This window comes from Vombatus ursinus, unplaced genomic scaffold (genome assembly GCF_900497805.2).
Source record: "Vombatus ursinus unplaced genomic scaffold, bare-nosed wombat genome assembly UNPS02007822.1, whole genome shotgun sequence".
Lineage (NCBI taxonomy): Eukaryota > Metazoa > Chordata > Mammalia > Diprotodontia > Vombatidae > Vombatus > Vombatus ursinus.
In genome coordinates, this window is record NW_020947600.1 from 1,636,250 (window position 1) to 1,650,128 (window position 13,879).

General features: G+C 42.1%; 1 protein-coding gene across 1 annotated transcript in view; it reads left to right on the top strand.

The window, feature by feature from the left end:
• Positions 1-13,879, top strand: part of LOC114033998 (rod cGMP-specific 3',5'-cyclic phosphodiesterase subunit beta) — a 79,234-nt gene that overhangs the window by 42,521 nt on the left and 22,834 nt on the right. Inside the window, exons 7-15 of the mRNA XM_027849645.1 lie at positions 1,716-1,782; positions 2,071-2,118; positions 2,308-2,457; positions 6,290-6,433; positions 7,520-7,585; positions 8,350-8,496; positions 10,174-10,281; positions 12,438-12,547; positions 13,301-13,388. Of these exons, the coding sequence (XP_027705446.1) occupies positions 1,716-1,782; positions 2,071-2,118; positions 2,308-2,457; positions 6,290-6,433; positions 7,520-7,585; positions 8,350-8,496; positions 10,174-10,281; positions 12,438-12,547; positions 13,301-13,388 (928 nt within the window). The remainder of the gene's footprint in view (positions 1-1,715; positions 1,783-2,070; positions 2,119-2,307; positions 2,458-6,289; positions 6,434-7,519; positions 7,586-8,349; positions 8,497-10,173; positions 10,282-12,437; positions 12,548-13,300; positions 13,389-13,879) is intronic.

Consider the following 13,879-nt stretch of genomic DNA (forward strand, 5'->3'; position numbering starts at 1 on the left):
AGAGAGAGAGAGAGAGAGAGAGAGAGAGAGAGAGAGAGAGAGAGAGATCTGTGTATACAAATAAAAACAAGCAAGATAATCCCTGCCTTCAAGGAGCTTACATTCTAATGGAAAAAGACAACATATAAAGGAGAGCTGGAAAAGGAGCAGAAGGGCATGGTGTGAAGATTGCCAAGAATTAGTGTGGAGGCCTGTTTCCTGGGGAGATGAGGCAAAACTTTGCCTTTCAGAACACAAGAGTGCAGGCAAGCAATGAAGGAGAGGAAAGAGGACATTAGTTTGAGGGAGGATCAGTACCAAAGAAAGGTATTGTACCAATGAGATTTGAATATGTTTTGGAGGCAGTTGGGGAGGAACCAATGTAGAGGGAAAGACTGAAGATGTAGTTGGGAGAAGGTGGGGGGGGGGGGGGTGATGATAGCTGGAACACTGTCCAAAAGGAGAAAGGGGCTAGCATGGGAATAGATGGAAGGGCTAGCCTTGGTAAGAAAGAAAGCCACCTCTAGGAGGGTAAGGATGGGTGAGAACCTACATAAGAAAATGGGACATGAAAGAGCTTACAATAGATGGGGTTAATTTTGTAAAGAAGAGTTCAAGGTCCCTTCTGAGGGTGGGGTGATTTAAGGGCTATAATAGTTGTCCTGGACAGTGTGATGGGGAATCAATTAAAGATGAATAGAAGGCTTACCAGGCAGGAAGGAGGTCTAAATTCTTTAAGCCTTAGTTTACCTTTTTGTAAAATGGGGATATCTCGTATGCCCATCTACCTCATAGCATAATACAAAAGTACTTTGGAAATTTTAATTCACAATATATGGGGAAGGGCATTTTGTCACTATTTTGAATCTATGTTCAAATTTTGAATGGTTGTGTGATTCTGGGCAAATCATTTAACCTCTTACTGTTCCAGGCAGCCCCCTAAGACTATAAATTATAGAAATGGTACCAACTTGCATTAGTAGAGGGAGTTTCCCTACTTGGGAGTTCTCGGTTCTAATAAAATCACTAGTTCCTACACACACACACACACACACACACACACACACACACACACACACACACAGATATATATATGGCTCCAGATTTCAGAATCCTCATCTTTTCTACCCCATGCTCAGCTCCTAAGCCCCTTTGTCATCTCCCCCTCCCACATACACACACCCAAAACCTCCAACCCTTCTGTAGCCTTTTATTCTAGTTGTACATGTGTGTGCAACTCATGTACACACTTGTGTATATGCATAAGTACATGTGAACCAGACTCTCTAACCCCATAACAACCCTTGACCTTCATGGCCCAGTTCCCATTGCACCATATCAATGTCTTTCTTGCTCTTCTCCCCAGGCCCGATTCTGATAGTAGCTCATAAGCAAACTGGCCAATCCACCCATTTAAAGCCAATAGTTGTAGAAAACAAAAGATTTGCCTAGAGCTGAACTCACAACCCACCATCAGTCTAGTTCTATTTCATAGTTGTCCCTTGGCCATGGCTGAATCCATGTCATCAAGACATGTAAAGACTGTCAACTTCCCTTGAATCCCTCTCTCTCTCCATGACCATTGCCAGCACCTGTAGCTTCCATGCATACACATATATGTATATGTATGTGCGAGAGAGATTTTATGCACAAGTGTTCTAAAGTACAGGTATTCTTATGAATGAATCCTGAGTGTTAGGTTGGATAAGACGATTCTGCATTTCTCTCTTCCCCAGAACTCCCCCAGCGGATCACTGGGCACTGGTCAGTGGCCTCCCAACCTATGTAGCAGAAAGTGGCTTTGTAAGTCCTTTGGGTCATTCTAATGTCATTAGAGGCTTGCGGATGGTACACATGATAGGCTGTTGGCATTTATGCTCAGCTATTTAAGGACATATCCATCTTCCCTTATCCTCCCCACTCCCCCCCCCCGCCTTGGGTTTAGTGAATGTGAATGTATTTGTTTATGCCCATCCATTCATTTAGAGGCATGATTGTTTGTGTATGAGGTTGTGGGTCAAGTAACTCTTTAAAATTCCATCTGATGCTGTATCTGCTCCTAGTGAAATTATTTTTCTGATCCTTCCCCAGATCTGTAACATTATGAATGCCCCTGCAGATGAGATGTTTGAATTTCAGGTGAGTATTTGTCTGGTTGTCAATAAGAATTGCCTATTGTTTGAGGAAAAAATTGCTTCTCTTCAGAAATGATGCACACAAAATTGCCTCTGTTTGAGAGGCAAGCCAGTGACATCAGTATTTCCTATGTGACAAACTCCATAATAAAGACCCCAAATACTTGGTCATTCCTTGTCTGTCTTCATTTAGGAAGGGCCACTAGATGACTCTGGATGGATTATAAAAAACGTCCTCTCCATGCCCATAGTCAACAAAAAAGAGGAGATTGTTGGCGTTGCTACTTTTTACAACAGGAAAGATGGGAAACCCTTTGATGAGCAAGATGAAGTTCTTATGGAGGTAAAAACTGTCCTGGGTATGAGAACAGAACATTGTAGGCCAAAGTGTCCCAAGCACAGAAATGGACTTTCAGGAATCAGAGTGTTCTGGAAATGAGAACAGGGGGTTATAGGTCAAGTCTTACAGGGATGGGGTTAGACCTTTGGGAGATAGAGTATTCTGGGTATGGGAACAGAGCACTGGGAAACAAAATGTTAGAGGTATGGGAATAGACATTTGGGAATCAAAGTGTTCTGGGTATGGAAATGGAACTTTGGAAGCTAACATCTTTTGGGTTTAGAACTGGAGCAGTGAAGGAGCTCACAATCCCTCACTCCATACCTGGTCAATCAGTGCATTAGGAGTATCTTCCACCTCTTCCATCATCAGGTTGTCTGATTTGGTGAATATGACACAGTTCTGGTGGGGGAAATGACAAGGGAACATCATAGAATATTAGAGTTAGAGGGAAACTTAGAGGTTGACAGTCTGTACTTTAACAAGAAGACGTCCTCTGTAAGCATAGTGGTTAGGTGGACAGAGCACTGGATTTGGAGTTGGAGGACATGAGTTCAGATCTCCAGCTTATCATTCACTCTCTGTGTGACCTTGGGTTCTTTCATTTTCCCCAGCTGTAAAATGAAAAAGTTGGCCTAGATGACCCCAAATGCCCCCTTCTAGCTCAAAATCTATGAGTGGTTATCCCCAATGAGTGGTAATCCAGGCTATACTTGAAGACTTCCAATGATGAGGAAGCCACTAACTCTGAAATAAAAACTGTTAGTTTTTGTTCTTATTAGTAGTAATCATAATATATTATATAGTATATTATATAACTGAAGTAGATAGTATCAGTATGATTATCCATTTTACAGATATTAGGAAGATATTCCATCTCTTGGCCTTAGTTCCTCTTTTAGGGCTAAGAAGAACCAATTTTTTCCAACGCTTTTTCCACATGCCATCTTGTCAAGTTCTGGAAGCTAGAGAACATGCCTCACCCGGCCTACTGTTCTCTAATCTGAAAGCCAAACTATAGCAGGTGCAATCTCTAGAATACACACAGGAAATTGTAATTTTTCAGCATTTCCTTGAAGACTTCAATTGAGGGGGGACCTATCACTTTCTGAGGTGACCCATTCCACTGTTGGATAGCTTCAATCCATAGGAAATTTTTTCTTACATTTTACCAGAATGTGCCTCACTGGAACCGCCATTCGTTGCTCCTAGTTCCATTTTCTAGGGCCAAGCAGAATAAATCTAATGCCTCTTCCATGTGACAGCCCTTCAGAGTGGACAGAGAGCTGGAGTTGACATAAGTAAAAGTGAAGTTGAACTCTGGCCTCAAACATTTACTAGCTGTGTGACCCTGGGAAGGTCACTTAATCTCTTAGCTTCAAGTTCCTTATCTGTAAAATGGGGATAATAACAACTACTTCCCAGGGTTGTTGTATCAAATGAGATAATATAGGCAAAGCACTTTGAGAATTTTAAAGTACTATATAAATTACTAAATAAAAATACTATATAAAATATAAATTATTATTATTTTCTTCTCCATGTTAATCTCTATTATGTTATTATTATCTTTTCCATTCTTTGACTGATTCTCACAATAATAGCTAGCATTTTTTTATTCCATGGCTTAATTTATTAAGCACTTTATGAAAATCTACATTTGTATTTCAACTTTTACGTTTACAGTCTAGGAGTTTTTTCCGCTGAGATACAATAAAGACTTCCCACAGTCTTCCTTCAATAGCACTTACTATGTGCCAGATATTGTGCTAAGTGCTTTATAAATATTATCTCATTTGATTCTCATAGCAACCCTGGGAGGTAGGTGCCCCATTTTATAGTTGAGGAAACTGAGGCAAAAAGAGGTTAAGTGACTTGCCTAAAGATATACAGCTGATAAGTGTCTGAGACTGGATTTAAACTCAGGTCTTCCTGACTACAGGCTCAGTGCTCTATCTACACCACCTAGCTGCCTCTAGTGGCAAGATTTCAAGGCTATTCACCATACTGGATGCCTCCCAGTTTATCAATGACCTTCTAAAGTGGGGTGCCTAGAATTGAATAGAATACGCCAGGTGCAGTCTGACAAGAGCAGAGGTGTAACTATCACTTTCTTATTCCTGGAAGTTTTGCCTCGTGATGAAGTCTAAGATCACAGCATCTTTGTTAGCTGTGAAATCACATTATTCACTCATACTGAACTTGCTACAACCCTCAGATCTTTTCCAATTTTGTTTTTTGCTTTGGTTGTTTTTTTTTAAATAGACATCTGCAGTCATGGATTTCATTTCTGTCTCTATTCTTGGATTTTGACGACTGTGAAATTCTGAGTATCTCTACTGCTAGTTTTTCTACATTTTAGCTTTTTACATTTCTACATACTCTCCATAGTACCTAGCTTGGTGGACATACATAGGCACTTTTCTCTTTCTTCCTTGCTTTTAAATTTGAAGCACTTTTGATTAAGTTTGTAAGATTTCAGGAAAATGAAAACATTTATTTAGTTGTTGTTGATTTTTCAACCAGGTCTTCTTATGTGAAATCCATTCCTAACCAAGAGTCTGGCATTCTTATATTTTAAGCCACGGGCCAGAAATCCAAATCTCTTTCTCAGGCACTGTCTTCTTATCCAGTTATTCATTTCTCAAATCTGCCTTTCTCTTCTGAAATCTTTGCTTTTGATTAGCAACAATGACGCAAACATTGTCCCTATTCTCCATAAGCTCCTAATTCCTTGCTAAAAACTCCTCAATCCTTAGAAATACTTCCTGGATTCCTTCTGGATGTTTTCTTTGTAACCCTGTGAATCAGCAGAAGTGGGTAGTATTCATCAAATTTGATAAGACTCCATATGTTCTCCATCACATTTGGGTTCTCTTAGGGAGGCATCCTATTTAGATATTATTTTTGACAGGTATACCTCATTCTTAGGGAATGAGATGTCCCTCGTTCTTGCTGAATGAGGTCTATGTATCACCTAACCACATCTTCAGATCTGCATCATCAGTTCTTAGGGAATGAATAAGTGCTTGTTAGGTCTGGTGTGTTTGTGTTTTCAAGGAGCTCCCTATATCCAGGAATATACTGGTAAACATTTAATAACCGACTCTTCAGAAAAAAAAATTATACATTACACATTTGTGAAGCTTAATCTTCAGCATTAACATTTTCTCCTTTGCTTTTTTAAGTCTATAGTCAACAACGATAACAAAAGCCATGCCCTGATTTGTAGCATTTGGCTATTTTCAAGGTAAAGCTCACACTAAAAATGTGATAGCTGTCTCTAAAGAGCCATTTCAAGCCAGCTACAGTGCACTCCTGCTTATAAATATTATTCAGTCTCAGGTGTTCAGATGTTATTTCCTTTCTCCTCCATCACATTCCTATACCTTCTAACCTCCTGGCACAGGTGAAAATTTCCTTGTGCCTCTTCAGAACTGTTTTCTTCTTATTCCCACTGAAACACTTCTTTCTTTCTTCCTTCCTCCCTTCCTTCCTTCCTTTCTTCCTTCTTCTCCTCTTCCCTTCTCTTCTCTTCTCTTCTCTTCTCTTCTCTTCTCTTCTCTTCTCTTCCTTCCTTCTATTCTCTCTTTCCCTTCTTTCCTTTCTTTTTCTCTCTTTCTCTTCCATCCTTTTTTCCTTCTTTTCTTCCTAAAGAAACATTTCCAATTCTCTGATGACCTAGAGAGTGAAGAAGTGTTCTTTGAGCCCTCCTTCTCCAGGATGGAGACCACCTTGCATTTTGAATAAAGATAGCGACCATGTTAATGCTTTAATACATGATAGATACGCCATGCTGGCCAACATGATGCTTCTGCCTACATTTCTTTTTTAGTCCCTAACACAATTCCTTGGTTGGTCTGTGCTTAACCCTGACACCTATGACAAGATGAATAAACTGGAAAACCGAAAGGACATTGCCCAAGACATGGTGCTGTACCACGTGAGATGTGATAAGGATGAAATCCAAGAAGTACTGGTATTATTATCCATAGAGTTTCTTGTGTTTACATGTGTTGTGTTTGTGTATCTCTCTCTATGTGCTCAAGCAAAAGTGCCTGGGGATTTTTCTGTCTGCCCCCATGGGTAACTGTACCTGCCTCTCTGAGCGCTTGTGAGCTGTTATGCCTAGGTCTGTTTCTATACCTGCCTATGTCTGTACCTCTGAGTACATGTGCTCATATTCACTCCTTGAAAATTAAACATCCAAGGGGCAGCTAGGTGGCACAGTGGATAGAGCACCGGCCCTGAAGTCAGGAGGACCTGAGTTCAAATCCGGCCTCAGACCAAACACTTGACGTTTACTAGCTGTGTGACCCTGGGCAAGTCACTTAACCCCAACTGCCTAAGCAAAAAAAAAAAAAAAAAAAAAAAAGAAAAGAAAGAAAGAAAATTGAACATCTACCCTGGGTCTATTGGAGGTCATTGTTAGCAAATTGCCTTGTGTTTTTTAGGCTCCAGATGTTTTCTTTTCCCATTCTGTGGTGTGTTTCTCCATGTGAAACTTAAATTATGGAAACGTGGGCCAGAGATGCCCTAACTGGGGTGGTGGAGGTGAGGGAGGAGTACATTTGTCTCAAGAATCCAAGTAAAATATTTTTTTAAACAAAAGGTAGGCGCAGTCAGTCACCATAATGAGATGCCACTGACCCCTGCTCTGTGCACTAACCTATTTTTAGTCAGGTAGACATTGACTTATGGTGATATACCCGTAGAATATACATAGGAATGACATCACTTGCTTGGGTAGGGCCTGGTACCTATTGCTATGAGTTTCTCTGGCTTTGGTTTCCTGGAGACCTAGGCACCTGCCCCCTAAGCAACGCACTGAAGGACCTAGATTAAGGTCTCAGAAAAAGTGTGGCTGACACATTCCTGATTCACAAGGGAACAGAGGTTCCAGTAGCCACACAAGATGGAATCCCAGCAAGTTTAGGAATCCCCAGAAAACCACATTCATAAACCCAATAAGTGGAGGCAATGTGAGGAGGAGGGAGGGAGTAGTAAGGAGCCTCACAAAGCGTCTGAAGCTCTAACTCTGTCCTATGGATTGTTGTTTCTTTAGCCAACAAGAGAACGGCTGGGGAGGGAACCCATGGACTGTGATGAGGATGAGCTCAGAGCAATCCTGGTAAGGGGTCAGTCATGCCAGGCAGATACAAGGGCAGTAGCCTGGTGGCACAAGGGACAAGGGTTGAGGTGGGAGTGGGATAGGTGGGAAGGTGCAGGTACATTCCCGGGGAATGGTCTACCAACCCTCTTTCTCTGTCAAAACCAAACCCTCTTCACACAGGCATGTGCACACACACACACAGACAAACATATATACAAAGACACACACACACACACACACACACACACACACAAATACATTGGTACACAGGAGGGATAGGGAATGGACCTGTGATTTCCTTGGCATAGGAAACACCTGGGTGAGGAATTTCCCCTGATCAATGATGGTCAATGCCTTTTCTTCAATTTCTTGTCTTAGAAAGTTGCCTGGGGGCACAGAGATATTGAATGATTTGCCCAGGGTGATACAGCCAGTATGTATCAGAGGCAAGATTGGAACCCAGGTCTTCTTGCTCTGAGGCCAGCTCTCTATTCACTGTACCACATGGCCTCAGCACATATATACATATGTGTATGTGTGTATCTATCTATCTATCTGTGTGTATATGTATATACACAAAAACACATGACACACACATATTTAAGCAGGCTTATACTTATTCCATAATCACATTTCACAGAACATATCTTTGTAATAAAAGGCCCACTTTCTGATCTTCCAATCATTCTTTTCCTATGTCTCAGACTCCCAGAATTTATGACCTGGGATTAATTATAGATAATCACCCTGAGATTCTGATCCAAATCCTGCACTCCCCTTAGAAAGATGAGCTGCCAGGACCCACCAAGTTTGACATCTACGAGTTCCACTTCTCAGACCTTGAATGTACGGAGCTGGAGCTGGTGAAATGTGGGATCCAGATGTACTATGAGCTGGGTGTGGTCAAGAAGTTCCAGATCCCCCAGGAGGTAGGAAGAAGGTGATGGTCACCCAAAGACCTAGTCTGATTTTCCCACCAATTCACTTAATCTTATCTTTCCTTCTGGGCTGAGACAGGGCAATTGGAGCACAAAAGGGTGATGGGATAAAAAGGACAGAGGAATGATAAGATGGTGGAAGGATGTTGGGAGGAGAGTAATGGGAATCAGAGAGATTTCAGAGAACTAGAAGGGGGACGGTATATAGCAATTCTAGTGGAGGAAATCTGAAAATGAGGGATCTGGAGGGATCAGAGGATGAAATCCAATAGCCATTCAACTATTTATTAACTAACCATGTTTGGGGCCCTGCACTTCATGCAAGGAATATGAAGACAGACATAAACAGAGCAAATGTACACAGAAATGACACAGACCCTTAACTGAAGGAAGTAATAATTCATGAGTAGAGAGAGGCATGTGCACAAATAATAGTCGCACAAGGGAGAGTGAGATAAATACAAAGGTGAGGTCAAAGTGTTCAGAGAAATTTGATGAGGGAGGGATCATTTTCAGCTGAAGGGATTGGTGAGGTTTGTGGAAGAATTAGCACTGGTGTGGGGCTTTGAAGGCACAGGTGGAAATATGAAATGGGGAGTGAATAATTCATTCCAGGTATGGGTGTGGCATGAGCAAAGGTAGCTCTAGAGATGAGTGAGAAAAGGAAGAGGTCAAGGAGCACCTGGAAGTACACTTGGGCTGAACATTGTCATAGAGGGTATGATGTTGGAGAAAGCTAGAAAAGGAATACTTATATATTCAAAATTTTTCAGCAGTCCAACCCCATGTGAGCAGAAATCCATTTTATGTCATCCCTAAAAAGTGGTCATGCAATCTATGCTTCAAACACTGGTAATTTTGTTGGCTCGTGAAAAGTGCAGCTTCACTCTTTCCACATGGTCCTTTTTGGTCTTACTCTTGAGCTGATCTGCATGGGAACCAGGGGCTTTGTGGTGATAGGAAGTGGGGAGATGGGAGAATTCTCCTCACTCTAGCTCCAACCAGCTCTATTACAGTTTTGCTAAGCAAAGTTCCCAAGGATAAAGGAAATAAATAAAGCTAAGATGAGGAGACTCTTTCAGTGGCATTCCCATAATGTCCCTGTTGGCCAAGCTAATCAGCTCCATCAGAGGAGCCAAGTAGAACCGTTGGAGCTGGAAACCTTTGCCCCAGTTTTCACTAGGAGTCAATATTGCTGTCTTCCCTCTACTTGCATTGAGTCAAAACCTGTTCTCTGCCCCACAACCTCTATCTATTGCTCCTTGTTCTGCTCTTTGGCACCAAGCAGAACCTGCTTCATCCAGCTTCCCATAATATCCCCAGCTTGAAGACCTGTATTAAGTGGAGCTCACTAATGCTTGGGGACAGCTTAATACACTTGTGGACAGCTCTAATTGCTAGGAAGCTTCTCCTTATATCAAACTGAAATAGGTGGAACCAGATTGTGGATGGCCTTGAACATAGAATAAGGCATTTTTAATTTTATTTGGCAGGCAATTTGAGCAACATGACCAAAGTGGAGCATTGTGAAAGTTACTCAGGCAATGGTATGGGAGATGGGCTGAAGAGACTAGATTAAAGGCAAGGAGACCAGTTAGAAGGCTGTTATAAGAAGCATATAAGGAGACACAGGCCTGACTGCCATTTTTTCTCTCATTCTCTTCTCAGGTCCTAGTTCGGTTCTTGTACTCAGTCAGCAAAGGATACCGAAGAATCACTTACCATAATTGGCGCCATGGCTTTAATGTGGCCCAAACCATGTTCACACTTCTCATGGTATGTGCTTGATGAATTCTCAATCTCAAGCAGGGACCTTTGGGCCCATGTGAGCTTACCTAGCCCTCAGCAAGCTCTGACAAGGATCATAATAGGAAGGAAGGAAGGAAGGAAGGAAGGAAGGAAGGAAGGAAGGAAGGAAGGAAGGAAAGAAGGAAGAAAGAAAGGAAGGGAGGGAGGAAGGAAGGAAGGAAGGAAAGAAGGAAGGAAGGAAGGAAAGAAGGAAGGAAGGAAGGAAGGAGGGAAGGAAGGAAAGAAGGAAGGAAGGAAGGAAGGAAGGAAAGAAGGGAGGGAGGATGGGAGGATGGGTGGGAGGGAAGGAAATAAACATTTAATACAAATACAAGCAAAAAGAAATATAGTCCCTGCCCTCAGGGAGCTTATATTTTAATGAGAGAAGATAATACATAAAAGGAAGCTGAAAGACTGGTGTAGGGGGAGAACAGGATAAAAAGTACCCAGCACCAGGGCATGATTTTGAAGTCTGGAAGCTTGGAACAGGGCTGGGAGGGGAATGAAGTGAAGGCCAGCCTGGGTCCCTTCACAAAACATAAACTTCAGGAGAAATTCACCAAAAAGGGAGGAGGTGGGTTTTACAGAGGGATATTTCAGGTTGACCAAGCCTCAGGGGTAGTTATATTTTTACAGTTGAGGAGGCCTCAAATGCTGAGAGAAGTTCCAGGATTATAGAGCACAGTTTGAAAGTCCAAGAGCCAGGAATAAGGATGAGAAAGAAATGAAGGAAAGGACACTCCCCTGACTTCGAACACACTTTGTTATCCAGAATTACAACAACCCATTGCAGCTTTGAAATAGTTTAACTTCAGTAACAATGGTCCCAAAATATCTTAGGGGGTCAAAACAATGGACTAAATTGTAAAAATGATTTAACAAGATAAAATGAAAGTCTTTCTCTCATATTAAGAAAAAAAAATCACTCCACAGAATAGAGGGTAAGTGGGGCTGGACAATCAGTTTGCATGGGAAAAGATCCAAGGTTTTAGTGGACTGCAAGCTCAATATGAGATAGCAATTGAGAGGCATGGCAGCCCAAAGGGTTAATTCAATCTTTGACTCCATTGAGACAAGCATAATATTCAGAATATGGCAGAGTAGGGGAGAGGGGGGAAGAAGGGGGTAGAAGGTGATAGTCTCACTGTCCTCGACCTTCCTTCAACCATATTATCTAGGATATGGTGTCCAGTATGAGGTATCACATTTTAGGAAAGAAATTATCTTATTTGGGTCACTTCCAGTGAAGGATAACCTAAAAGAACTAGAGAGCAGACCATGTATATCAGATGAAAGAACTGTGGGTAGTTAGCTTATAGAAAAACAAACCTAGGAAGACTTGATGAGTATCTCCAAGTAGTTAAAAGGCTGTCATGGAAAAGACAGACTTCACCTCATTCTGATGGGCCCTAAGAGTGTAGAACTAGAGTACTGGGTGGAAGGGACAGAGAGGCAGATTTTAGCTAAAAGTGAGGAAAAGCTTCCTAACAATTGGAGCTGTCCAAATGTGGAATGGGCCACCTTAGGAAGTGATGGGTTGACCCTCACTGGAAGACATCTCTAGTGAGCATTAGAGTGAGTGCCCAGGGCACAAGCACAGTTAACATTCCAGAGGAACAGGGAGTTTGTTGTTTAATGACCCTACTTTGGGAAGGGCTTCATGACCTGATGAAGACATCAACTGGGGCAGAACCCCCAGTTGGCAAAAAGCCAATAATTCCCAGGAAGCCCAGAAGTGACTTTAAAAGACCTTATTGGAAGGGAAATGTGCTGAGCCAATTGGTAATTCAAGGCTGGAATTCATAAGAGATTGGGGGTGAATATATAGAGCTGTGAGTCATTTTCATAGAGATGATGATTGAACCCACAAGAGAAGGATGAAATCACCATGAGAGAAAGTACAGAGAAAGATGAAAAGAGGGCCCAGACCAAAGCTTTAGGGGAATACCCAATGTTAGGGGGAAGGTGGTAGATGAAGATTCAGCAAAGGAGACTGAAGAGTGGTCAGAGAGGAAGAAGAAAGCTGGGAGGGAGAGACCAGTGAATGGGATGCAAGGGAGGAGACAGTATCAAGGAAGGAAGGGTGATTGATGGCATTAAGAACAGCAGGGGGGCCAAATGGCAGGTCTCTCCCTTTCCTGCAGACAGGCAAATTGAAGGACTACTACACAGATCTGGAAGCTTTTGCCATGGTGACAGCCGGCCTATGTCATGACATCGACCACAGGGGAACCAACAACCTCTACCAGATGAAGTAGGTGCTCTCCTAGGATGAGGCTTACTCTCTTGGGGTCCAGGGATGGAGTGGAGGAGTGGAAGGAGGCTATCTTTCAAGTTATGCCTACTAGGAGGTGGGAGGGAGGGAAAGTAGATTTGGGTTAATTGAAAAAATAAAATTTAATATATTATTAGCACAAAAAAAGGCATCACTATTGGCCAAAGTAAGGGTATCACCATACATAACAGCTCTATTCCCCAAGAACTGCATGATTTTTTTCAATCAAACTGTATTTGAGATGCCCTGGGTTTCAGGAGAATTTTGCTGTTTATGTCAATCTTGCAGGTAATTCCCTTCCCCTGAAAGCCACACTCTAGTCTTACTTATGAGATCCTGAGAGTTAGAGAAATGAGGGAGGAGTGTTTTTGATGAAATGGTAATAGTCATTGGTACCCAAGGTGTGGGGGAAGATTAACTCTCTATGCATCCAATGTGAACATAGAAGGATTTAGTGGGGTAGAGGTATCTGCAGATGCCATCACTCTGGGCCCCAAAGGACGAGGAGGTTGACCTAGATCTCCTCCTATGGGAGGAGAGCATGAAGCATGAGCAGAAGGGAGATGGACTCTCTAAGCCAAGAGATGGGATCTCTAGAAAGAGGGAAGATAGTAGAGCCTCCTCACAGATCAGAAACACATAGCACTTCAGATTCTTCCTTGTTCCTAAGACTAATTGTCCACTTGCTAACTACCATTATTTTTTTTTTTCAACACAAATCTGCATGAACAGATCCCAGAATCCATTAGCAAAGCTGCATGGCTCATCAATTCTAGAAAGACACCATCTGGAGTTTGGGAAGTTCTTGCTTGCAGAAGAGGTCTGTAATGGTGCCCCAATGGTGGCAAGTTTGGGATTTGCCACGGCTGGTGCTACAGACCCACTGGTCACAGAGGGGTTGGGCAGGGAGCTTTAGCTGGTTAGGGTGCAACCGCTTCAAAACTCCAGCTCTTCCTAGCCACTTAAAATCTAGAAGAAACAACCTCACAATCCTTAATGTTCCCCAAATGCTCCTGATCCAGAGAACTCCCTTATCCCACCTCACCATTTCTAACCATAACCCCACTCCACTCCAGAACACACACACACACACACACACACACACACACACACACACATGCCTATAGTCATACACATATACATATATACACATACAATGGCTCTGGGGCAGTAACCAAGAAAATGAAATTCTATGGCCAAAGGGATCAAGAGTATGGACTGTGGAACTGAAAAAATGTAGAGAAAAAGTGGTTCCCAGGGTTTAAAAAGTAATAAAATACAATAAAAAGAAATCACTTTCATTTTTTTAAA